The sequence below is a fragment of the Ursus maritimus genome, unplaced genomic scaffold (assembly GCF_017311325.1).
Source record: "Ursus maritimus isolate PB19 unplaced genomic scaffold, ASM1731132v1 scaffold_8, whole genome shotgun sequence".
NCBI classification, from domain to species: Eukaryota; Metazoa; Chordata; class Mammalia; order Carnivora; family Ursidae; genus Ursus; species Ursus maritimus.
In genome coordinates, this window is record NW_024426996.1 from 61,444,441 (window position 1) to 61,468,769 (window position 24,329).

Sequence of the window (24,329 nt, forward strand, 5' to 3'; positions counted from 1 at the left end):
AGTAACCTGGTGAGACGGAAGTATAGGGTAAGGGATCAGAGTGGGGGCCGAGGCATGGAAAGCCCAAGCTGTAGAGAATTCTCCCGCTATGCTACAGAGCCCGGACTTTATCCTGGAAGCAACAGGGTGTTGTTGAATTTTTAAGCGTGGAAGTGACAAAACCAAGCCTGTATTTAGAGAGCGGTAGGAACAGACTAGACACTTCCTGAGAGAAGCAGGAAGAAGATAAGTATAGGGGGAATAAAGCTAAGCTTTGAAGCAGAAGGCTGAGGGGGTTCAACCCTAATGGTCTTTATTTTCTCTATGAAATAGGGAGAGAGAGTACCTGCTGAGTGTAGGAGGGCGCTATGCAGTTAAGAGCAGCTGGAAGTTTCAAATAGCCAGAACGCTGCACTACCGAAACGTTCTGTCAGAGAGATTGTTCAGTAAACCCTTCCATCATATAAAGTCATACATACTACATTCGTGGATGAACTGAAATCCAGAAGAACCGAATACAATTTGCCTACTAGCCTATTTCGCCATCAGTGTGAATGCTGCAGATAGAAAGATTACATGGTTAACACCGGTCACTCGGGTTTTCGTGACCACTAGCAGAGCATATCTGGGGGTTTCGGGGGCTGGTAGGGGGTGGCGAAGGAGGACACAGGAGGAAGGAAGCCAAGAGGGGCAGCGTGAGGAGCGCAGTGGGAGGCAGAGTGGGCAAGACGGCCCGACTGCCCTTGATGCACTGTTTTAAGGAGCAGCTGCGCGCAGCACCTGGCCGGGAGGGGTTTGTGATGGCAGCAAATGCGCAGCCGTTTTGGGGTTCAGATTCAGATCTGCTGGCTGGAGCCACCTGTTTCAAATGAAAGGACCTGCTCTGCCATGTTCCAGGTTTCATTGTTCATAGTCATAGTCTCAAATTATCAAAAAAGTCAGACAGATGCTAATGGAGTTAAGCATTCTTCATACGAATCTTCTACCACTTGGCCTTGAAACGTCATACCTAAAATTAATTACCAACAGCAGCTTACATTTGCTTGGCACTTTGCAGTTAAAACAAATCACTTTAAAAAATTTCTCATTTAGTCTTATTCAACCTGGTAAGGTAAACAAGAACAAATACAATAATTTCCTGTTGCCTGCCCCTCATACCCTCCACCCCCTCAATTACAGATAAGAGAGATTAAATTATCTAGGGACTCACTGCTAGGACAAGAACTCTCAGTCTAGAGTTTTTCTACTAGACTACTACATTGTTGCTTTGAAAAAGGCTAATGAATATTCTCTTAAAGAAGCCAACCATGGGCGCATCTGTACATAGTTGACCTTAATCATTTACAACTCTACCAGGGAAGAAAGGGAGACAGTAGTCAAAGGTGTATGCTCATCTTCGTGATGAATGCACATTTGCACACACCCAATGGCAAAGCATATGATCATAACTGAATCACTTTCAAAAGCAATGAAATTGGGGTTTCTCAAGAATCAATCACTGAATAATAAATTATTTTTTCGGGGCGCCTGGGTGGCACAGCGGTTAAGCGTCTGCCTTGGGCTCAGGGCGTGATCCCGGCGTTGTGGGATCGAGCCCCACATCAGGCTCCTCCGCTGGGAGCCTGCTTCTTCCTCTCCCGCTCCCCCTGCTTGTGTTCCCTCTCTTGCTGGCTGTCTCTATCTCTGTCAAATAAATAAATAAAATCTTTTAAAAAAATTATTTTTTCAATAAGTACCTGATGAATAAAGCATATAATAAAGATTTTCAAATTAAGAACTAATTCTATCAAACTCCATCACACTTGCAGTCTTGTGCTAAACCTCAGACATTTTCTAATTTATATATACTCTTTAAATAAAAGACTCAAGAAATACATCTGGACAAAACTTAATAAAATTCTAGGCATTCAGTAAGAGCATCAATCTCTTGATTCGAAGTTGTGTTGAAATGATCTGCATCTTGAATTTGGACTTTTTTTTCACATTCTATTATTCCAAATTATAGAAATGGTAGGTCTTTAGGAGGCAATATAAAATAAAACCCTTCACTTACAATAAAGACCAAAATAAGACTGATGCCCCGCATAACGTCTTCAGTTCTAAAATGAATGTATATCGTACCTACTGCTAGTTTCTCAGCTGCTCTGCTCTGGAAGTAAATCTTGTTAAACCAAGATTCAGCAAAAGTGGATATGCTTTTGATTTTTCATTCCCTTCATCGAATCCATGGGTGTCCTCTTTGCATACTTCCCAAGTAACACACTCTGGCAGCGTCAAGTCTTCTAAGCAAGAGGTGGAAGGTTGAGAAGTTTGAAGGGATCACTCTGTAATTTTCTTTTTTCGGAAAGTGATGAAGAAAATATTGTCAGATGGAGACAACTCTATTTGACCTGCCCCACTGAGACCTTACAGGGAGAAATAAAGTGGAAAGGGATCCAGAAGATCTCCGGTGAGAGAAAAGTTGCTAAGAACACCAAAGTACATTTGAATTCCATTACCTCGTTCAAATTTTCCCACATTCTACTCCACCCCTGGCTCTGAGTGAAGAGCAATTTACAAGACAAAATGATACATTATCTAGAGAGAAATTTACAAACTGACATAAGAAAATTGTCCCAGAGGCTACATTACCTCCTCAAGTTTATTACAGTATCTTTAGTTCTTATTGCATATATTGTTACATGCCTTTTACAAGTCAGGAGTATATATATAATATGCTCAATTTAGCAGAAGTTATGTCTATTGCTTCTCTCTTGAAAATCAGCAGCATGCAGTGGAATAATTGGTGTGCGGAGTTGTTTCAAAAAGTGAAAAACTACTTAGGTTTAACTGAAGAGGGAACATGATCTTTATTGGCTTATATGCAAAGTTTCATTTTGGTTTTATGCAGATTTTGCATAGTTCATGATTATTTTCTAATGAAAAACTAGATGTGTTGTCAGTGACCTTGAAGAAGATCAGGTGACAGTAGCAAACAGAAAAATTTGAAGAAGAGGCATAACTTTTAAAGTAGAAAGGTCAGCAAGAACCGCCTGAAACAAAAAAACAAAAAGAATTATTAATATCAGTATTCTAATGGGCAAAGGAAGCCACAACAAACACCACTGCAATGTAAGTCTGGCATTGACATCCTTGCTAAGTTCTCCATGTGTGTTCTAAATCTTCATGGAAGCTACAACCTCCCTTTTCTTCTCTGAACATCTTCATGTTAGAACATGTGCAAAATGCTAAAACGTGCAGTAGAAAATACCCTGGACTTTTGCCTTGAGCCTTCTTCAAATATACAAGGTAGCAGGAGTTTATAAGAGGTCTAACATTTCAACTTGCTTCTATAAATAAACGTACATTATGAATCTTGGTCCCGTTATTCTAGTATACGGAGTATCTGGCTTCAGGAAATCATTTTAAGATGGAACTAATGTTTATTCAATTGCAAGACGCATAAACATCCTCTTCCCTTTTAACAAAGAATGTAGGCAGCTATTTTAAGGGTAAAATTTAAATTTCTATGAGACATAACAAATACAGTAATATTTAATTGAACTATGTTTCAGGTATAAGTTAGACTACTGAAAAGAAACCAGCCTTAAAGAATTAACTCATTTAAAAATAACCAAAGGCCTTGTATATTTACTGTATCATCTGAATGCATGCTCTTTAACTCTCTCAACTAGTTTTTCTTTGTTCTAGCAGAATACACAGATGTGAACAATAATAAGAAAATGCAACTGAAGCCCCAATAGTTGCTACTAAAATTACTGGGTATCTTGTTTCCCATAATGGTTATAATGGTTTCCTCTAAGAATCTCGTTTGTGATTCCTTCACAAGAAGATTGCCTTCAACCAGTTAAGGAATTTTGCATACTTACTATTACTTAGCTTGAAACTTACAGGTTTTACCCGAGTTAAAAAATTAGGCTATGAGTAATGTGTATCCTATGCATCTGAGACTAACGGGCCCGAGCCTGGCAACCTCTCAGGAACTATTTCCATCCCCTCTGAGTGAAACTTATCCTTACTTCAGCTGCAGCCAGTGATGTCACCTCCATCAGGTTCACCGCTCGGAAAGCAAACACAGCAGCTGCCAGCACTGGAAAAGAATGCACACTATTTCAACTGCTGGCCTACCCACCGGCCTGCCACATTGACTGCTATGCTCACACCCCGCTAGCAGAGCTCAGAACTAGCGCTTTACACGACCGCACACATGCATTGGAAGTTCAGGTCTTGCGATGAATGGAAATTGTCTCCTCTGGGGGACAGAGGGCCTGATGGCTAGATAAACCGAATCCCACAGTTTTGGGAAAAAGGAAATTTCAGTGGTCTTAAAAGAGCCATTTTATAAATTGTTTCTTTCCTACCTATAACTTAAGTCATAAGAGCTTAAATATAAATAAATATATAACAAATATAATACAGATAAATAAAGGTTTATTTTGATGCAGATGTTTCTTACTAATGCAATAGGATTCTGAAAAGTTATATGGGGATTGTATTTTTATATTTATCAGAACATGTTTCGTATGTATCAAGGAGGTGTCCCGATAGACATGTGCAATAAAGCCTTTTCTCAAAAAATATTTTTATAGTATTTTGTTATATTTATACTTTTATATTCAGCATTGACTTTCTTAGAGTGTCATATATGGATAGGTCTGTGGGGAGAGATGCTGTGGACTAATCCTGAAATTTACATTAATATTGGCTATAGGAAAAAGAAGTTGAGACTTTGAAAAAAAATTACAGGACACCTTGAAGGTCAATAATGTACATAGAGGAGAAGGCAACTTTGGATTTTTGTTTCTATCGATCAAATGCATATGACAAAAAAATAATGCTAACATGTAATCCATTTTATTATATAATCTGCGATAAAACCCCACGTGAAGGAATGCATCGTCACGAACAGCAAAAGGACCCATGTAAGAGGTAGATACCCTGACAAGGAGATGGTGCTGCCTAAGGATGACTCTTGACTGACTTCTCCCTGGTTTTTCTTTTTTATCACCACTGGTGGTAGTTTCCTCTCCACCCAGTAAATCCTTGAAATTTAGGAAGTAAATGGTAAGGAATCTTCAAAATGATCTGAAAGACTGGCTCCTAAGTATATGGCATAGCTAATGCAAATATATATATATTTTAAAGACATTTTTACTCTGGGAATAATGATAATGATGCTGGTGATAATTCTCACACCAACTCTATGAGTTAGCATCATTGCTAGCCCCATTATATGAAGACGGAAACTGAGGCCCAGTGAGTTTGGATGACACGTTCAGAGTCCCACAAGTAGAAAAGAGTAGCATGAAAACTTAACCCTGGTTCTAGAACCTAGCATCTAACCATTCACTCTGTGATGACTTTATTGAGATTGAAGGTAGGTAGTAATGACTCTTCCCTGACATGAAAATCTGGGTGCTTTCCTATGAATCATCATCTCTGCTGTCCTTCACAACGGTTTTCCAGAGATGGCCTGAAGCACGATGCTATGGTGATCCTGGGTTCTGACAGGTAGGTGGTTGTGCCTGAGTAGAAGTCAGCATCCAGACCTCTTAATTTCCCCAGACAGACACTGAGTGCAACCAGACCAGACTGGGAAACAGGCACTTTTCTAGGGTACAACAGATTTTGAACAGTCTGGCAAAAAAAGGATTGCATCTCATTAGGAAAACTCTGAGGAAAAAAGAGATGGTACCGCTAAAACAAAATTTAAAAAGTCAAATCAGCGGAGATTATTTAATATGTAACAAGGGATACAAGAGATCAGGGACAAAGAATTTACCTTTTAACTAAAAAGGAGAAAACCTAAGTACTTTAAAGTCACTAAGCTTCTAAATTTTTAAGACTATCAAAGAAAATAATTTCTGTGAACCAGCAACTTCTTTATAGATTCCTAATATCTGGAATCATTTTGACAATAGGGTCATTTGGGAAGCTAAGGAGTGTGATTGCTACTTCCTTTTTTGTGTATAATTTAACAGAGCCAGTGAAAGCTTGACAGGATGGCCAAATTTTCTGCTGTAGCAGGAAAGAGTTTTACATGGCGGGAAATTGTTTTTCCAAAGGTAGATAAGAGGGGGGAAAAAGGATCAGTTCACTAATTGACCTCCGCATCCCAAGTGCTTATGTGCTCATAACCTTTATTTATCTTGGTGTCACATCACAGAAGTTCCTTTGCGTCTGCTTCGTGTTTGATTCGCCCAGCCCTTCCGCAGAACACGTCTGTTTGCCGAGGAGTAAAGATCGCCACTTTGGGATATTTTCAACTGCAACCATGCATCACAGGAAATATAGAAACTCTAATATTTACCTGTGGTCTTTTAAGCTATTCTCATCACTTTAATTCTAAGCAACTCTATCATAAGCATTAAGATACTTACGCTTTAAATTGTTTTTCAAAAGACCCTAATTAATTCATAATTAAAGCCAGTAATATTTACTAACAATTTCTAAAGACTATGTAATGACTTACGTGAGCAAAAAAGGTGGTCCCAAAATAACCATTCCAAAAAAATGTCTGAAATAATAAAAACTAATTTGGGTATACCTACATAAAATGGTCTACCCTGTGGCTTTTTATCTGGATTCATGGTAGGGGACTTCCCACCAGTTTAGTTCCATTTCTAAGTGTTCTATAATTCTTCCCTGTTGATTTAAAAAAACACTCAGGGAAGGCAATGGATCAACAGTGCAGGCCGCATTTCTACTATCCAGCACTAACATTTTTATTAATGTATTGAGCTCACAGCAGAGTGCCTAGTTTTGACCAAATGTATCATGCAACATTCAGTTATTTCTCTCTCACTTCAGTTTGCTGAGGGGTGATAAGTCACAGAATAAGAAAATTTAAATTGGAAGAGGTCTTGAAGGTCTTCCAATTCAACATTTCTTTCACAGTAGGAAACATTCTTAACCTTTCGGTGACAGTTAAAAGCCCATTCTAGTTTTGGAAAATCCTAATTATTAGAAAGTACTTTCTTATAGTGAACCCCCTTCTTTAACATGCTCTAATATCTTTTTTAAATGATATAAAAAACTATACACAACACTCTTCAAAATTTATGACATACCTAGAAGAGGTTTATTTGCTGGAAAGTCTAAAATCCTGTTGCCTAAGAAATGGTAGCAGAAAACAAGGCTTCTTAGCCTGGAAAGCAGAAGCTCTGGGGAAAGGCAAGAGTAGAAAACACATGATGATGACCGTGGTTTAACAGGAGTCCATTCTAATAAGGTGTATTGCCCAGAAGTGAAATGGGCTATGTTGTCAGACGAGGACTCCAACACCGAAGTTCAAGCAGAGGATGAGAACTGCCTGTCGGAAACATCTAAAAGAGTCATACCTGATGACCTCTAGGATTCCTCTACCTCTAGATTCCATGTCTCACCGCCATTCAGCCAAGAGAAATGAGGGCAGACCCTTCTTTCCTAAGTCAAATCTGTGTGGGCTTAAAACCCAAGTGAGGTAGAAGGATACTAGGAGTTGTTAACAACATAAGTGGTATCTCTGATTACACCAAAGGTAATGTTTATCTTCATGGCACTTCATTATTACTGTAATTTTCCTTTTTGAAAAGCCATACAAATACTCTAGACCTCTCAGCATTCAAGAATATGTTAATATGGTACCTAAAAAAATCTTCTGCAAGAAAATGGTCTTCTTCAATTAAACATTATTTCCACAAACACAGAGAGGTGTCTTTATAATGCTATCAATATAAGGTAAGGAAATGAAGACTCATGCAAGTTAAATAATTTATTCAATATTACACAACTGGAGAAGTTTGGACCCAGCACTCTGCCAACTTTTCTGCTCTCCATCCATTGTTGTGAAAACCTTGTGCTATTTATTTGAATCTGATAATCCCGATGATAAAAATAACTGAGACTATCTGGTATAAGAGAAGCAAAATAATATAATTAATAAGAAATCTGTGCCCTATGTATTATCATACAGTTGTCTTGTGCGTATATCTATTGAAGAACTGCTTAATTATAAATAAGAGATAAATCTGTGGCTTCCTGGAAAAAAAAAGATGAAATATTTTTTGGCTTAATATCTAAAAGGGGAAACTAAAGCACCAGGAGTCAGAGACTGTTAGCAAAAAAGAAAAGGTTTTGAATTCGGTAGAAGCTGAAATCCAGAAGAGCTGAGATTTCAACTCTGTAGGGAGGCTCCGTGTCAGTTGGATTTTAGGCAGTGGTTGGGAGGAGGCACAGAACAGATGCTGAGCTAGTCGGGGGAGCCAGGAATAGAACTGAGGTGTACCTGCACCCCACTGCACAGACCTCACAGGTGCTGAGACGTAGTAAGCCCTGGCTAAACTAGAAATGAGGGAGGAGAAATGGACTTTCCTGGGAGCAAAGAAGAAAGACTAGTAATACACTAGTGTTGAGAAGTTACACAGAAGTATCTAGATCTCAGAACTTTAGTACTTGTTTTCTAAGGCAGATAATCTATTAAATGTTTATGAATTAGAAATGACAGATAACTATAGACTCAAACTGCAATTACAGATGATGAATGTTAGAAAGGAAAGGGGCTTTACTATAGAAACATGTGGTTTACAAACAAGCACTTATTACCAGCAAGAATTTCCAGAGAGTTGTATCCTAGGATTCTATCCCACAAAAGCAGGAGTTGATCTGTAGCTAAGTATCCAGAGAAAGCTCGAACCATCCATTTAAAGGATATGCGAAGTCTGTAAGCAAAAAGAAAAGAAAATCCATTTTACCATTGGTTTTTCTTCTTACAAAAAGGTGATATCAGAAGAGCCAAGCAATTCTATTGTGAAGGTAACCGCTTTGCGAGTCTTAGAAATCACCATGCATTTAAATCTCACGTGCTCTCTTAAAAACTGCAGAAGTGCAATGGTGAGAAACCATGAGTCTTCAAATTAGTGGTCTCGGCATATTAAGAGGAAAAATTACATGTGCTATGTTATAGTTCAGCCTTTAGAAAACTCACTCACTTCTATGTTCTGTTTTTCAGGGTCTGAACTAATTAGCTATCAATGAGGTGGTCTTAAGAGTCAACAGTTCCTAGCAGTTTGAATCATGATTATTTGAATTTTTATTCAAAATACTTGAAAGAGTGCTTGGTAGCTGTATACTTTCCCAATTCAATGAATTATATCCCTACATTTTCAGTCAAATGGCTACATAGGATGAATAAAATAAAACAAGAGGCAGGAGTCTTTGAAGACAAAGAAAAATAGTTTTAAAGCTATAAAGGACCTTAGAACTAGATTTCTGATTTCAAATCCTTCTTTTTAAAGGGGAGGTTATCAGAACTCTGAAAGGTCAACCAGAAAATTCAATTAATTTTGCAAAAAAAAAAAAAAATCCTAAGAGATATGAGATCCCATTATTTATAAGTAGGTTATGTTACAATAATAATTTCTCTCTGCAATCAGGAAATGAACTTCGAAGCTTTGGTGCTTTAAGAGAGAAAGGAGTCCCTCACACTTTTGTACTATCTATTAGCATCCAAACGTCACTTGACTGCCCCTGAGAGGTGCCAGGCAAACTCTTTGCTGGAGTTGTTATAATATTATGTGGATAAGTATCTGTGCTATTTTCTTAAAGCAAGAGAAAGGGACATAGAGATTGCCATTGTTGATGTGGTATTAATTCTCTTAAGACCAAAAAACACCCCCAAGTTTTCGGAAATTCCTCAAGACTAGATAACTATTATTCTAATATAACGACATACATGTAGGGAATAGTATTGACAAATCAAACTTTTTGGTTGGTTTTAGAATATCTGTTTATAAATGCTGAAAAAAGTTTTGGCCACCAGATATTTTAAATTAAAAAAGATCATTTGAGGGGGCGCTTGGGTGGCTCAGTCGTTAAGCGTCTGCCTTCGGCTCAGGGTGTGATCCTGGCGTTCTGGGATTGAGCCCCTCATTGGGCTCCTCCGCTATGAGCCTGCTTCTTCCTCTCCCACTCCCCCTGCTTGTGTTCCCTCTCTCGCTGGCTGTCTCTCTGTCTGTCAAATAAATAAATAAAATCTTAAAAAAAAAAAAAGATCATTTGCCTTTTAAGTCTAAATTATTAATGTCATCGAGTTTCATTTTACTGGATCTCTTAGTGTCTTATTAGAAAAATAGCACCACACATTGTGCCCCTCTCCATATATAGGGCAGAATTAGTTTCTTAGAAATAAAGTTTATTGAGGTATAATTTATGGATAGTAAAATTTACCCTTATTAAAGCACAGTTCTAGGAGTTTTGTTAAGAACCAAATGGAAACTTTAAAACTGAAAAATACAGTAACAAAAACAAAACACAAAACAACCCTCGTTGGATAGATCCAATAGCAAAATGGTAATGGCAGAGAAAAGAGCCAGTGAATTCGAATATAGAGCAATAGAAAGTGTCTAATCAGAACCATAGAGTAAAAAGGATTGAAAATAAAATGAATAGAGTTTCAGGGACCTCTGGGATGAGACCAAAAGTTTCAACATTTTTATCACTGGAATCCTAGAAGAAAAGGAGAATAAGTATGGTGCAGAAAAAAATATTTGAAGAAATAATGGTTGAAAATGTCCGTAATTTGGCAAAAGACATAAGCTTACAGATTTAAGAAGCTCAGCAAACTCCAAACAGGATAAACACAACAGAAATCCATGCCCAGATCCATCATAATCAAAATGCTGAGAACTAAAGACAAAGAAAAAACATTTTTTTCCTGAAATGTTTGGCAGAATTTACCAGCAAAGCCATCCAGGCCTGGAGTTTATTTGAAGGTAGAATGTGATTAATTAAAAATGTATTCCGTAAACCCCAGGACATTGTTATGGACTGAATGTTTCTGTCGTCCCCCCCTCCACCATTCATACGTTGAAACTCTATCCCCAACGTCATGGTATTAGGAAAGAGGGAGGGTCTTAGGGTGGTAATTGGAATAAGATAAAGTTATGTGGGTGAAGCCTTCAGGGTTGGGATTAGTGCCTTCATCAGAATCATGAGAGAGTTAGTTTCTCTTCTCTGCTCTCCACCATGTGAGAATACAATAAGAAGTTGGCGGTCTGCAGCCTAGAAGAGGGTCCTCACTAGAACTCAACCACGCTATCACCTTGATCTTAGACTTTCAGCTTTCAGAACTGTGGGAAATGTTTCTGTTGTTTATAAGCCACACAATTCATGGCAATTTGTTATAGCAGACGGAACTAAGACAGGCATCTACCAAAAAAACATTTTAAGAAAGGTATAAATAATAATCCAACAGTAAAGATAAAATGGAATAAAAAATATTCAATTCAAAAGCAGGCAGGAAAAGAGGGAAAAAAGAATAAAAAAAGACAAATAGGGGTGCCTGGGTGGTTCAGTTGGTTAAGCAGCTGCCCTTAGCTCAGGTCATGATCTCAAGGCCCTGGGATGGAGTCCTGCATTGGGCCCTCCACTCAGAGGGGAGCCTGCTTCTCCCTCTGCCTGCTGTTCCTTCTCTCTCTCTGTGTCAAGTAAATAAGTAAAATCTTAAAAAAAAAAAAAAAAAGACAGATAAAAAATGTCTACCAAGATAGTAGATGATATCAATTGTTATTATTTTAATTCAATAAATCAATTATAAATGTAAACAGAATAAACACACCAGTTAAAAAGACAAATTGCTGCACTGGAAGACCAACTATACTTTTGACAAGAAAGCCACTTAGAAAATAAAGAAATTGATAATCAATACACTAAAAGTAAAAGGATAGAAAGACTATACTGTACAAGCTGGGATGGCTATATCAAATACAATAGATTTAGTACAAGGAATAAAGACATTAAATAATGATAAAGGGATCAGTTCTTCCAAAAACAGAGCTTCTATTGCATGAAGTAAAAATATATATAGCGATGAAGGAAGAAATAGACATATTCACAATTATAACTGGAGACTAACATTTCTTTCTCAACAATTAATAGAAAAAGTAGACAGAAAATTAAGTTTATAGAACACTTGAACAAAAACTTGACTTTGTGGCCATTTACAGAACATTCTGCTGAACACTGGTAGAATATGAATTATTTTCAAGTGTACTTGGAATATTCACCCAGACAGATCATATTCTTGGCCATATAACCAACTTCAGCACATTTAAAAAAACTGAAATCTTACGAAGCATGTTGTCTAATTGCAACATAATTAAAATAGAAATCAATAACAGAAAGGTATCATAACTTTCCAAATATTTAGAAATTAAACAACACACTTCTATATAACCTATGGTCAAAGAGAAAGTCACAAGAGAAATTAAGAAACACTTCAAGAGTGCCTGGGTGGCTCAGTCAGTAAGTGCCTGACTGTTGGTTTTGGCTTAGGTCATGATTTTGGGGTTGTGAGATGGAGCCCTGTGTCAGGCTCCGTGCTGAGGGGGGAGTCTGCTTGGGATGCTCTCTCTCCCTCTGCCCATCTCCCATCCCCCCTCTCACACGTGCTCTCTTTCTCTCTTTCTCAAAAGGAAGAAAAGAAAGAAAGGAAAAAAGGAAGGAAGGAAGGAAGGAAGGAAGGAAGGAAGGAAGGAAGGAAGGGAAAGAAAGAAAGAAAGAAAGAAAGAAAGAAAGAAAGAAAGAAAGAAAAGAAAGAAAGAAAGAAAGAAAGAAAGAAAGAAAGAAAGAAAAAGAAAGAAAGAAAGAAAGAAAGAAAGAAAGAAAGAAAGAAAGAAAGAAAAAGAAAGAAAGAAAGAAAGAAAGAAAGAAAGAAAGAAAGAAAGAAAGAAAAAGAAGAAAGAAAAAGAAAGGAAAAAAACATTGTGAATAGAATGAAAATGAAAACACAGCATATCAAAATTTGTTGTGTGGAGGTAATGTGGTACTTTGAAGGCAATTTATAATAATATTGCGTATGTTTGAAAAGAAGAACGGTTTCAAACTAATCATCTTTCACCTTAAACAAGAAGACAAGAGCAAAATAAACCTAAGGCAAACATAAGGAAGGAAATAATAAATATAAGAACTTAAATAATGAAATTGAAGACAGAAGAACAATAGAGAAAATCAAAGAAACCAAAACATGGTTCTTTCAAAGAAGAAAAATTAATAAAGCTCTAGCCAAACAATCAAGAAAAAAGAGAGAGAAGATACAAATATCAATCTCAAGAATGAGAGGTATTGTCACTGTGATTCTCTAGATATTAAAAGCCTAATTAAGAATATTTAGGGAATATTATGGGGCACCTGGGTGGCACAGCGGTTAAGCGTCTGCCTTCAGCTCAGGGCGTGATCCAGGCGTTATGGGATCGAGCCCCACATCAGGCTCCTCCACTATGAGCCTGCTTCTTCCTCTCCCACTCCCCCTACTTGTGTTCCCTCTCTCGCTGGCTGTCTCTATCTCTGTCGAATAAATAAACAAAAAATCTTTAAAAAAAAAAAAAAAAGAATATTTAGGGAATATTATGAATAGCTTTAGTTCCATAAATATGATAGATTAAATGAACAAAGTACTAAAGCTTATTCAAGAAATAGATAACCTCAATAGTCCTATTATCTATTGAAGAAATTAAATTCTAATTAAAAGCCTTCAACAGCATCAGTTTTAAGTCATAAAAGCCTTTGAAAAATTGATTTCTAGCTTGACAATTAAATTTTTATACTTTCTTCTGCATAAGAATTTTAATGTTTGCCATAAGTCATTGAAATTTGTTCCTTTTCATGATTAAAGTGTATAAATAGGCTAGAAAAAATCAGGATTTTAGTTTCTAGCAGTAAACTAAATGTCTTCATCCTAGTAAAGCCTCATTACATAAAATTCTCATTGCACAAGAGTAAAACAAGCTAATTTACTACAAGTTTAAGAAAAAAAGACGTGTACAATATATTTCTGCCACATTCTTGTTTTATAATCTTCATCATTAACAGAATCTTGTTTTTTTTTTTTAATTTTATTTATTTATTCGACAGAGATAGAGACAGCCAGCGAGAGAGGGAACACAAGCAGGGGGAGTGGGAGAGGAAGAAGCAGGCTCCCAGCGGAGGAGTCTGATGTGGGGCTGGATCCCATAATGCCGAGATCACGCCCTGAGCCGAAGGCAGACGCTTAACCGCTGTGCCACCCAGGCGCCCCTAGAATCTTGTTTTTTAATGGCTACAAAGGAAAGAGTATAATCTCAGTATTATCAATGGATGATTTGAGGTATTGTTTTATAAAAGGTATTTCTAAGATTTAAGATGTCCGAAATTCAATGGTGCTTTAGAGAAAGTATATATATATATATATATATATATATATATATATATATATATATATGTAAAAAACCCTTCACTACTGAAACAACTTCATGAGATAGGAATTCTCTTGATTTTAAAGATGAGGAAGTTGAATTATCTTGATTTAAAGAAAGAAAATGAGACTTAGATGAACTAAATAACTTCATCAGGATTACACAGTTTAGTAGATAGAATTTAAATCTTGGTCTGTCTCTTAAACCCACCCGTCCATCCATCCATCCATCCACCCATTCACCTGATGTGAATTCAAGTGTGGAGAAGACAATACTAAACTATTGTATTTCCCATTTACTACTTTTGTGTTCTCAAAGAGTTAACGCTCCTTTCAAATATGCTCTGCCAATAGGGGAAACTGGTTTCACAAAGGGGAAGACAGTGACAAAACATTAATAAATCATTTAGAAACTTCTGTTGCCTTAGACATTGTTATTTTAAAAAAAGAGAAGAGAACCAATAATGTTGAAGCTCAGAGGAACCCTACATATTCACTGATAATTCATACTGAGATAAATGAACAAATATTCAAACTTTTGGAAAAAAATAATCACAGTGTACAATCATTACTAGGTAACTGATCTAGTTTCCTTTATCGAAAGACAGCAAACTTAAAACTACACAGCTTTTATTAAGTAGTTCTCTGATAAATTTAGCCTAAACCAACTTAATTTTAGTATTATCATATTTCTTACGTAGTATTTATGTTCACAAATTTTTGCCTCAATTTTGGCCAACGCCTTTCCTTATGAATAGAAATTAAATTAGTTCATTTTGGTGATTCTTATACCAGGCACAAAAATTCCAGCAAATAAGAATTTATTAGGATATTGGAAATTCTTCCAAGAATTTCTGGCACAATGTAGAGCTACACTCTATTACTTGATAATTATTGTTTTATTGGAGAAATTGTTAATTTCTCTATAGAACTATTGTATCTTTAAAGGTGCTTTACAATGATGTAATAGAAGTTTCTGATGTCAAACAATCTATTCTTCAGTTAGGAGAGAAAGGTACTCACGGTTGAGCCCCAATTTCTCGTAGATGATAGAAAAGCTGGGGGAGATAGGTTTGAAGAAGAGTTTCAAACAGCAAACAGAGGGACACAATACCCTGGATATAATAACAAAACACAAGAGAAGTACATATTTTAGTATTTAAAAATCAACTCTGGCAATAAATTATTCAAATGGAAATGAAGAGATTATCAACATAAATATTTTTATATTGTCTAATAGTAAAAAAACAGGAAATGCTCTAATGATCTCTAATACTTTGTTTAAAGATACATTTTCCCCCCTATTTATGGATACCTACTATTGGTATGCTAAGGAGCCTCCTTTTTAACACAATAGGATCCCCATATAATGTGGTGTATAACATTCAGAGAGTCCAAGGAAAACATCATTTTATAGAAAACCTATTGCTTTGTAAGCCCTGTATTATCACTATGTCCAGCAAACTAGTTTTTTCTGGATGTATTCCAGTTTCCAGGTATTTCTCTGGTACTACAGCCACACCCTTTACTCTCTCCCCCCACATGTCCTTTCGCTTCCAGCTGCCTCACCCATCCAGGAAAATATTTCCTGCTTTTCTCACTCTTTCTTTGAAATTCATCTCCAGGGAAGACTGACTACTGCCTGTTTGAAATTTGCATCAGGAAGTTATCAAACAAGAATGTTTGATTATCTTAGTATAAAGATATATATATATATTTATTGAAATCTACTTTTCATAAGGGCATTATTTGTAAAGGACAAGAAGTAACCATTTTAAGCAGATGGTTTTTCAAGTGCGTTTATTACTTGACAACTGTGAATAAAGTCTTTCTTGTAGCTCAGCATTCCTTGGGGTTGATCTTTGTGGGGAAATTTTAATCCTCTTTGTGAGTTTCTAAGGAAAAAAAAAGCCTGGCATGGTTCCAAGTAGTTCAGACTGGCTACAAGCCAGAAAAGGAGGTGACCGCCTGTACGTCTATTCCACCGAATAAAGAAAGGGCAAGAGGCAGGGCTGGCCCAACCAATTCACTGAAAAAGGACACCTCAGGGTCAGCATGGAGACAGGGAAGGAATATCCAGGGTTGCTCCATGTCAAGCTTCAGTGCTCTGCACAAGGAAAGCACTGTGGCTGTATACTGGGCGTAAAATGGTACAGAATATGAGAGTAAGAAATCTGAGGCTAAAAAGGAGGTTATTAGAAAACAGAATTATTTATATATTTCTGATTACTCTACACTAAAAGTTAATGTAAGATAAGTACTACTAACTCAAGTTGTCTCAGAGAATAGGAACCCAAGATAATTGGTGGTGCTTCATTTGCTCATCGGAGACATCCTGGATTTCTGTTGCTAGTCAGCTTTTTCTAGCAGTGTAGGAGAGCAAAGGTGGAGACAGGGAGGTGGACAAGAATACACAGGGTTAAACTGCCGGGGATACAGAAAAGCGCTTAAGTTTAATAGCAGTGACTGAGTCTTCTCTTCAGGGAAATCCCGTAGCCCTGATAGATTCCAATTCAGTGTTTCTTCTGGAGAGTCAGTTGAGTTACCCACAAGTAGACCACAGCAGGCCCAAAGGTGAAAAAAGTATAACTAAAGTGAAGTAAGTATTGTTTTTTACTCAGGCTCATGGGTGGAAAAAAGATGTGATAAAGGACCAGCTAACATAAATCAGAAAAAAATGTCCAACTCCCAACAGAATCCTCTTGGACTTCCATATTGAGGTCAACAGAACTGTCTACACAAAGAAAATACTTAGTGCAGTAACTGATAGTCAAATATGAAATTGAAAATAGTGACAAATGTTTTATTTCATTAATAAAGAAGAATTATGATGATAATCACAACAACAATAATAAAAACAGCAGCCATTTATTTCTGAACACCTGCCATGAGCCAAGTGCTACCCTGGCACTCTGCAGCCCTACAGAAACATATTAACCTCATCTCCTAGATGAGGACATCGGTGTTCGAAGAGGGTAGGCATCCTTGTCAAAGTGAATAATACAGACATTTTTATATGTCTTTTCTGTTAACATATAAAAGATACTGTAAGTGAAATTGATAAAGACCCTTTTCCTCCCGAATTATCACCAAAATATTCAAATATCAATTTTTCTTCTCTTTCATTTATTCTGTAGAAATATGCTGCTTGACATCACAAATTAAAATTTGTTGCTTTATAATTTAACTGAGTAGGAGACTTCTTCTTAAGGAAAGAAAACAGATTAGAGTCTAATTTCACCCCATTTTTATGAACTTACAGAAGGATGAGAAGAGATGGAATGGAGTCTGAAGAAAAAACGCACATACATCTCACGGAATATCTGATACAATTTGGAAGGTTCGTGGTAGAGAAAACAAAGTGGTGCAACTGAAAGAATAAAGAAATTATCGATAACATTGCAGAGCTATTAAAATTTTAGAAAATAAATTAATGAAACATGAAAGAATAAATCAATATCTTATAGTAATATTCATTCAAAAACAAGTTTAAAATCATATATATTTTTTCATGTTGAAAAGGAAATATATACACATGTAAAAAGTTCCGTCATTAAAAATTATAAAGGAATAAAAACTACCATAATCCAAATTTAACAGATTGACACAATGGGATTACGTATAGAGGGATATTAAAAATTCAAAGTAACCTTTAAAAACTATGTAAAGTCAAGTCTCTCTTTTTTAAATTGAAATAGTAAGAAAGTGAGATGGAGGTACTTCATTTTCACTTTGTTCCACAAAGGATCCAGAAGGTTTTTCCAAGTTTTTTATTTTGCAAGTCAGGTAAGTAAAATATAAGATGATTCATGTCTAGCATTTAGAATCATGGTCTTCAACTAATTCAATTTGAAAATAAAAACTCTGATTAACAGTTCAGACTATTGGTCCGTGAGACTGGCGTATCTCACCATGCAAGAAGTCAGTTTTTATAGACTTACAATAAAACAACTCTCGGGCAGAGGATTTATTTCCCTAATGAATGTTGAATTAAGTTTTCCTCTGCACCCAATTCTTGGCAATTAAGCACAGGTGGATCAACTCAATCAGACACCCCACAACCGAATGTCAGAAAGTCCGAATTTCAGATGCTGATGTCACAACACGATTATTCTGGACTGACGTGGTCATGCTTTTCATCTTTTCAAATCTTGAGAATTTTACGCATCATGAACACACTTATAATGCAGGTACATAAAACTGCACTACCTAAATATTAATTTTAAAACACAATGAGTTACTGAGTAATTTTAGCTATGATATGGAATGGACAAGTTAGAAACTCTCAGGCTCTATAGCCCATCAGTACTGCCCCTGAGGGCAGTAGGCATTAAGTTATCAGGGAAAGCAATCAGCCAACTCGACTCACTTCTTTTTGACAAAGTGAAAAGAAAAATGATAAAAAAATTTTAAACTCTTACAAATATAAAAATTCAATTATCTGGAATAAATGGCAGTGCACAGTATCACAGAGGAGTAAATCATCAAAAACTAGCATTGCAAGGGAGAGATTTCATTTTTTCTGAAGGGGAAAAGAGAGACAAGTCAATTTTAGGGGACTAAATAAATGCCCACAAAAATAAACTGCTTTTATATGCAGAGAAAAAAATTACATTATATATATATATACACATTTAAAAACTGACAGGCATATCTTTCCATTTTCAAACTAATTTTAAAAACTTATTTTACTACCAAAATAAAGTGCTATTTATTAAAATAGCCCAAATTAAGGTATTCTATATATTTAATAAGAATAATTCATATTCTAATTGCAACAACCTAAAAAAGCAATGTGGCATAAATACATGGCATTATTATACATTCGAAGTGAAGCTTTGAAATTTATTTACCTTTTTCGGCATATTTTTTCCTTTAACTTTTAAAGTTATTGATATGTAAAATCTATAATCTAAGTCTAAAGATTTTATGGGTTCAGTACTCATTAATTATCATCTCAGGTAAAAGAATAAAAGAGACAATTTTAAAATCAGCACTTTTTTACAAACATGTATAATACAAAAACCTTTACAATCAGTTATTATTCAAGATACCCCTACTGTTTGTGTTGACTTCCCTTATACAGCTATGAAATGGAAAAGCTTTAGTCCTTTATATGATATGTAAGAAATCTACATGAGTTTACTTTCTATTTAAAGCACATTTCCCTATTTGGTCCTTCCATAAAAATGAATTAGCTCATTATCTTTTAAGTCAATTAAATTTGGTATCCTAGGAACTCCTTTGTGAAATCATCCATACCGTACCTACAATAATTTCATTATTCAGCAGAAATGGGAGAGCTGGAGGCCAGTTTAAAAATAAAAGTTTCGAATCAGTTTTTAAATGAGAGAAGTATTGTAATTCTGAAGAAACACAGTAGCTAAAGCTGAAGGCGAAGTACTGCGTGGAGTTCTGTGGGGATGCGCTGTGATTACTCTAGCACGCCGGTTCTGAATAAGTGACCGCTGCTAGGTGTTTGTGGAAGCTTAACATACATTTCTACAATAGTATAAAGAAACTCTATAAAACATTTTGCATCATCTACCTCCTTAGCAAACATTAAACAGCCTATTTATGTGACCAGACATGTGAATAAGCAGAGTTGGAGTCAATGATGTATGTTTTTCCCTAAGCGTCACTAAGATTTAAACTTTCATGACATCATTAATATCCTCCAAATCACTCAAGTTCACTTTTTAAAAACTATTTACTTGAAAAATTCTTGCAGTTGGAAATAAAATAGACAGATAACAGGCTAACATTTTTATTATTAGATGTAAAAATTTATATTCTTAACCTTTTTGGGGTTTTCTATTTTAAACTCCTCACATATTTATAAAAGAGAAATGTGCTGAAAGGTCATTATAACGTTATGTATTATGTTATGAAATTTTGATTGCTCAAGAGAATACAGCGGAGTGCCCTGTAATTCAAGCCTGTGATCAACACCACCAAGGGGAGCATAATGCAAAGTTCCTGAACCCTTTTGTTGACTGCTAGTTTTCAAAGTCTTATGTTATGTCATTCACCATTATTGTCTGATGGTGAACACGGAGGGGCTTTTACAAAGAAAAGTGCTAATGTGTCGCTGGTTCTTTTTATAAAAGTAAAACATTAAAGCATTTCTGTTTAGTGTAAAGGTGGGGAGATGGCAGTTGGGGTGACAACACTCTTCAACATGTTTATATGTAATGTGTGACAATTCAAAAATTAAATCACATTAAGGTGTAGAGCATTCTTCCTCTTGCTAATCTTCATTAAGCTTCTTGCATTCCTCATTCGATGACACCTGAGGCCAGAAAGGCATTCAGGGTTCTCATGCCTGCACGTGCGCTTTCCACACGGTACCTCGGGACATGCGAGCCTTCAGTGAAACCCGCTGTGTATGCCAGCAGTCTGAAGAAAGCATAGACTCGAACTCAGTGGTGGCCCTCCCTTCACATTCTTTCTGTCCTATTATTTGCTTAAAAGACTTAGGAGAATTAGTTCGGGAATTTAAGCAACCTCATTTTCCACCTATGAGAACTAAATATTAACATGTATCTCTAGTTTCCATCACATTAGAACCTGGTCAACACAGAGGCACTTTCACAGTATGTTCTAATTTTAGTTTGTCAAGCAATCATCGTCTGAGAAATTGTGATGACCCTTTATTTAAAAAAAATTAATTGTAGATATAAACAAATACTAAATTCAATGTTTAAAAATGTTCACAACTTGTTAAGTGGGTGGGTGATGTGGCATAAAGTGTGATCTTCATGTTTAATTCTCTAAAGTGTGATAAAAACAGTGAATATTTTAAAGTCCAACTTACCATACATTGAAAATCCATGGAAAGGGATTACACCTAAAAAAAATTTAAAAAATGTTTCTTTTCCATGAGTATACCCACTGAGTTATTAGGTAAACGTGAGAGGATTAAAACTGAAAATAGAAAGGTTTCCTATTTTTGCTTCAACTTCGTTCACAAATGTCAGAAAGACTTAGTGACTGTAACCAACAACAACAAAATGCTTTTTAATACCTGTATAAAAACAAACTAGAAGTTTTCAGTATATATCCAGTTAACTTTCTATTGATAATGTTGAAAAACTAAACCTTTGAATATGTTACAAAAACAAGACAAAAACAGAACAAGGCAGATCACAGAACTAAGTTTAAGAACAAATTATAATGGTCTCAGAATGTCAATAGATTATGTCCTTCCTGAAACAACTTCATCCTGTATGTTAGAATCCAATCTGTTAAAAAGATAAGTGGCCGGCTTACACAAACCAGCTGGGTAACCTCAGGAAAGTCACCGAACTCCCTGAGTTTCAGTAACTGCTTGTCATGCACAGGAACTAAGCCTGTCTCTGAAATATCATCTAGCTCTAAAATTCTATGTTTAACAATTATGCCTAGAGCAAATGCAGAAAAATTTGTGAGATCCAAAGAAAACTGGACATAGAAGGATCTTCCAGCTTACGATTCTTTACCAACTGAAAGGTCTTTTGCTTCTAGAAACTGAAAAAATTCAAAACCAGATTAGATTCACAATACAAGTCGACATTCCTAATGACGTGATAGCCACCAACTCAAGTTCCAAGGAGCACTTAGAATGAGGGCCCACACACCAACTTTCTTCAAGTTTCTCTCTCTGCTTATATCTTTGGTTGAGTCTCTTTTTCTTCTTATGAATGACCATCTTTTTCTACCTTCCCTCTCTGCTGCTTAATTTTCTTTTACTAATTATAGGCTTTTAACAAATAATAAAAAGTCTGTCTTTTCTAACTTTTCTACAATAAAATTGTTGACATCTGAAAAAAAACTGAGAGAAAAATGAGTTAATAAATAGTAGACATATTTAAATGCTTTACAGAAATGTAAGTACATATTACATCTTTCTAAACACTACATCTCAAAGCAAAATCCCTATATTCTTACTGCAAAACCCCTTTTTCTTTCCTCTGTTAAGCTACTGCAGCAACATTTGAACAAGCAGTTTAAGGTAGTCAGAAATAGAGGTGTTCGCATGATTATTTTCATCTTCTACAAACATGTATTAAAGATCTGCTAAGGACAGGAATACCCTAGTCTGGACAAGCCACTTTTAATTAGGAAACTTATAGTGAGTGAATTCATGAACTGCCAAGCAGCGAAAAGGGATGCATATATTAAGATGACACGTGGTTAACTGCACTTCCCCCACATTTTCCCCAAGTTCTGAAATCTATAGCTGCTCTGTAAGCAGCTAGGCTAAAAACTATTTGAGGGAAGGGACATAATTCACACTGTGTATTATCTTCATTACCCAGCACAGTATCTTCTACAAATGAGATATAAATCAATAAACATAAATCAATCAAATTTCAGCATTTATAGATATAATCAAATCTTTTAAATAAAATATTAAAATACAGCAGAGAACAAACTAATGGTTGCCAGGGGGAGAGAGTCAGGGATGGGCAAAATGGGCGAAGGGGAGTGGGGGATACAGGCTTCCTGTTATGGAATGAGTAAGAGTTATGGAGATAAAAGGCACAGCGTAGGGAATATAGTCAGTGGTATTGCAACAGTGCTCTATGGTGACAGACGGTCACTATACTTGTGGTGAGCACAGCATAATGTATAGACTTATCTAGTCACCATGTTGGTCACCTGAAACTAATGTAACATTGTGTGTCAATGATAAATTTTTAAAAAAGTGAAAAAACCACTAAAGCGTAAGTAATAAGTAATTAACATGTAGGATAAGAAGCTCTCAAAAACTCAATGTTGAAATTAGAAATGGCCAATGAAGTCAGACAGACATGAATATGAATTCTGTGTGATTCCAGGCAAGTTACTGACACTCTCTGAGTGTCTATTTTCATTTTTGAAAGTAGAGATAAATAAGACCAACTTCACTGAGCTGTACTAAAGCACCCGTGAGCTAGTGTCCTTAAAGTGTAATAGTCCCGTATTTAGGACACGGCAGGTGCTCAATAACCGTAGCTATTTTATGCTCTCAGAAGGGAGACCACCGCTTTTAAGTATCAGCTTAAACCTAAGAAAATCTTTTTTTGTCAGTATTAGATAAGGGTTCCCTTCAACTTAATCAAGATTAACCAGGGCTTACGATGTCAAAAAAGGGTGCTCGGTCTGCTCTATTGAAGAAGGACAAAGTGAAACTCTGGCAAACAGAAGTAGAAGGCAGAAGAAGCAGTGAAGAATCCATTAACACTCTCAGGCACACATCGCCTAGAACATTTCTTTGATCTCAGAGGTTGTCGTGTTCTTGGCCAGTTTTCCAAAATCCTTTCCTTTGCCTCTCATCACTTCAGCCTTTCAAGGGTCAAGTTTCATGCATGTGGCCATCATCCAAGAGTGTACTTCTAACAGGCGTCGGGATGCTTGGGACACCACCCCTTCTCTGGCCTTAGAGTTCTGCAAGTCTGCGATAACCGATTATTTTAAGGTACTAGGCTTCCTTTATCTATCTAAAGAAAGTCTAAAATATGAACTGTCTGTCCCATTCAATAGGAGTAACTTTATAAAGTCATGGTTTCATGGGTCTTTGACATAGCTCAGAGTGGTAAGCATGGTCAACAAAAATAAATCTTGAACTAGATAAGATATAAATAGTGAATATGACTCAGAAAATATATCGAATATTAACATGCTTTGCACTTACTAAATATTTTCCCTCCATTTCCTCACTGTCTCTGTTAATACTTAGCATTTATAGTTGTATCACAGCTCTCACATCTGACTCACTTTAACATCATTCCAAAGTTTTACACTCCTTCATTTGGGATTACTTAGTATATTGTATTTAATTCATTTGTGGAAATAATCATTTCCTTTGGTTACTCTCATTCCACATGTAGCCTACAGGTAAGAGTAGGCATTAGGACAACGGTTACATTGTTTTCTAGCTATTTCTGTTATCTTTCTGAATTAGAACTTCAGAATATGACTTTGTTACTTTATTTCAGTAATTAAAATTTCCCAAATAATGGAATACAACCATATTTAAAGATCAATCTAAAAATCATACTTTAAATACAATTTTCATTAGGCTTTTAATTTATGTCTAAAGTTACACATCAAATAAATTTTGGATTATGAGATGTTTTTAATTTACTTAATTAATAAAGATCACAAAGTACATTGC

The 24,329-nt window shown here is 36.0% G+C and overlaps 1 protein-coding gene across 5 annotated transcripts in view; it reads right to left on the reverse strand.

Moving 5' to 3' along the window:
- Nucleotides 1-2,587: 2,587 nt before the first annotated feature.
- Nucleotides 2,588-24,329, reverse strand: part of TBC1D19 (TBC1 domain family member 19) — a 150,600-nt gene continuing 128,858 nt past the window's right edge. For 4 of the 5 annotated variants that reach the window (XM_008685873.2, XM_008685874.2, XM_008685875.2 and 1 more), the window contains 6 exons: nt 21,006-21,038; nt 17,449-17,558; nt 15,212-15,303; nt 8,563-8,678; nt 3,999-4,069; nt 2,588-3,011 (listed from right to left, as the gene is read on the reverse strand). In XM_008685873.2, the coding sequence (XP_008684095.1) occupies nt 2,937-3,011; nt 3,999-4,069; nt 8,563-8,678; nt 15,212-15,303; nt 17,449-17,558; nt 21,006-21,038 (497 nt within the window). In that variant the 3' untranslated portion in view covers nt 2,588-2,936. The remainder of the gene's footprint in view (nt 3,012-3,998; nt 4,070-8,562; nt 8,679-15,211; nt 15,304-17,448; nt 17,559-21,005; nt 21,039-24,329) is intronic. The other variant, XM_040625312.1, reaches the window with a different exon arrangement.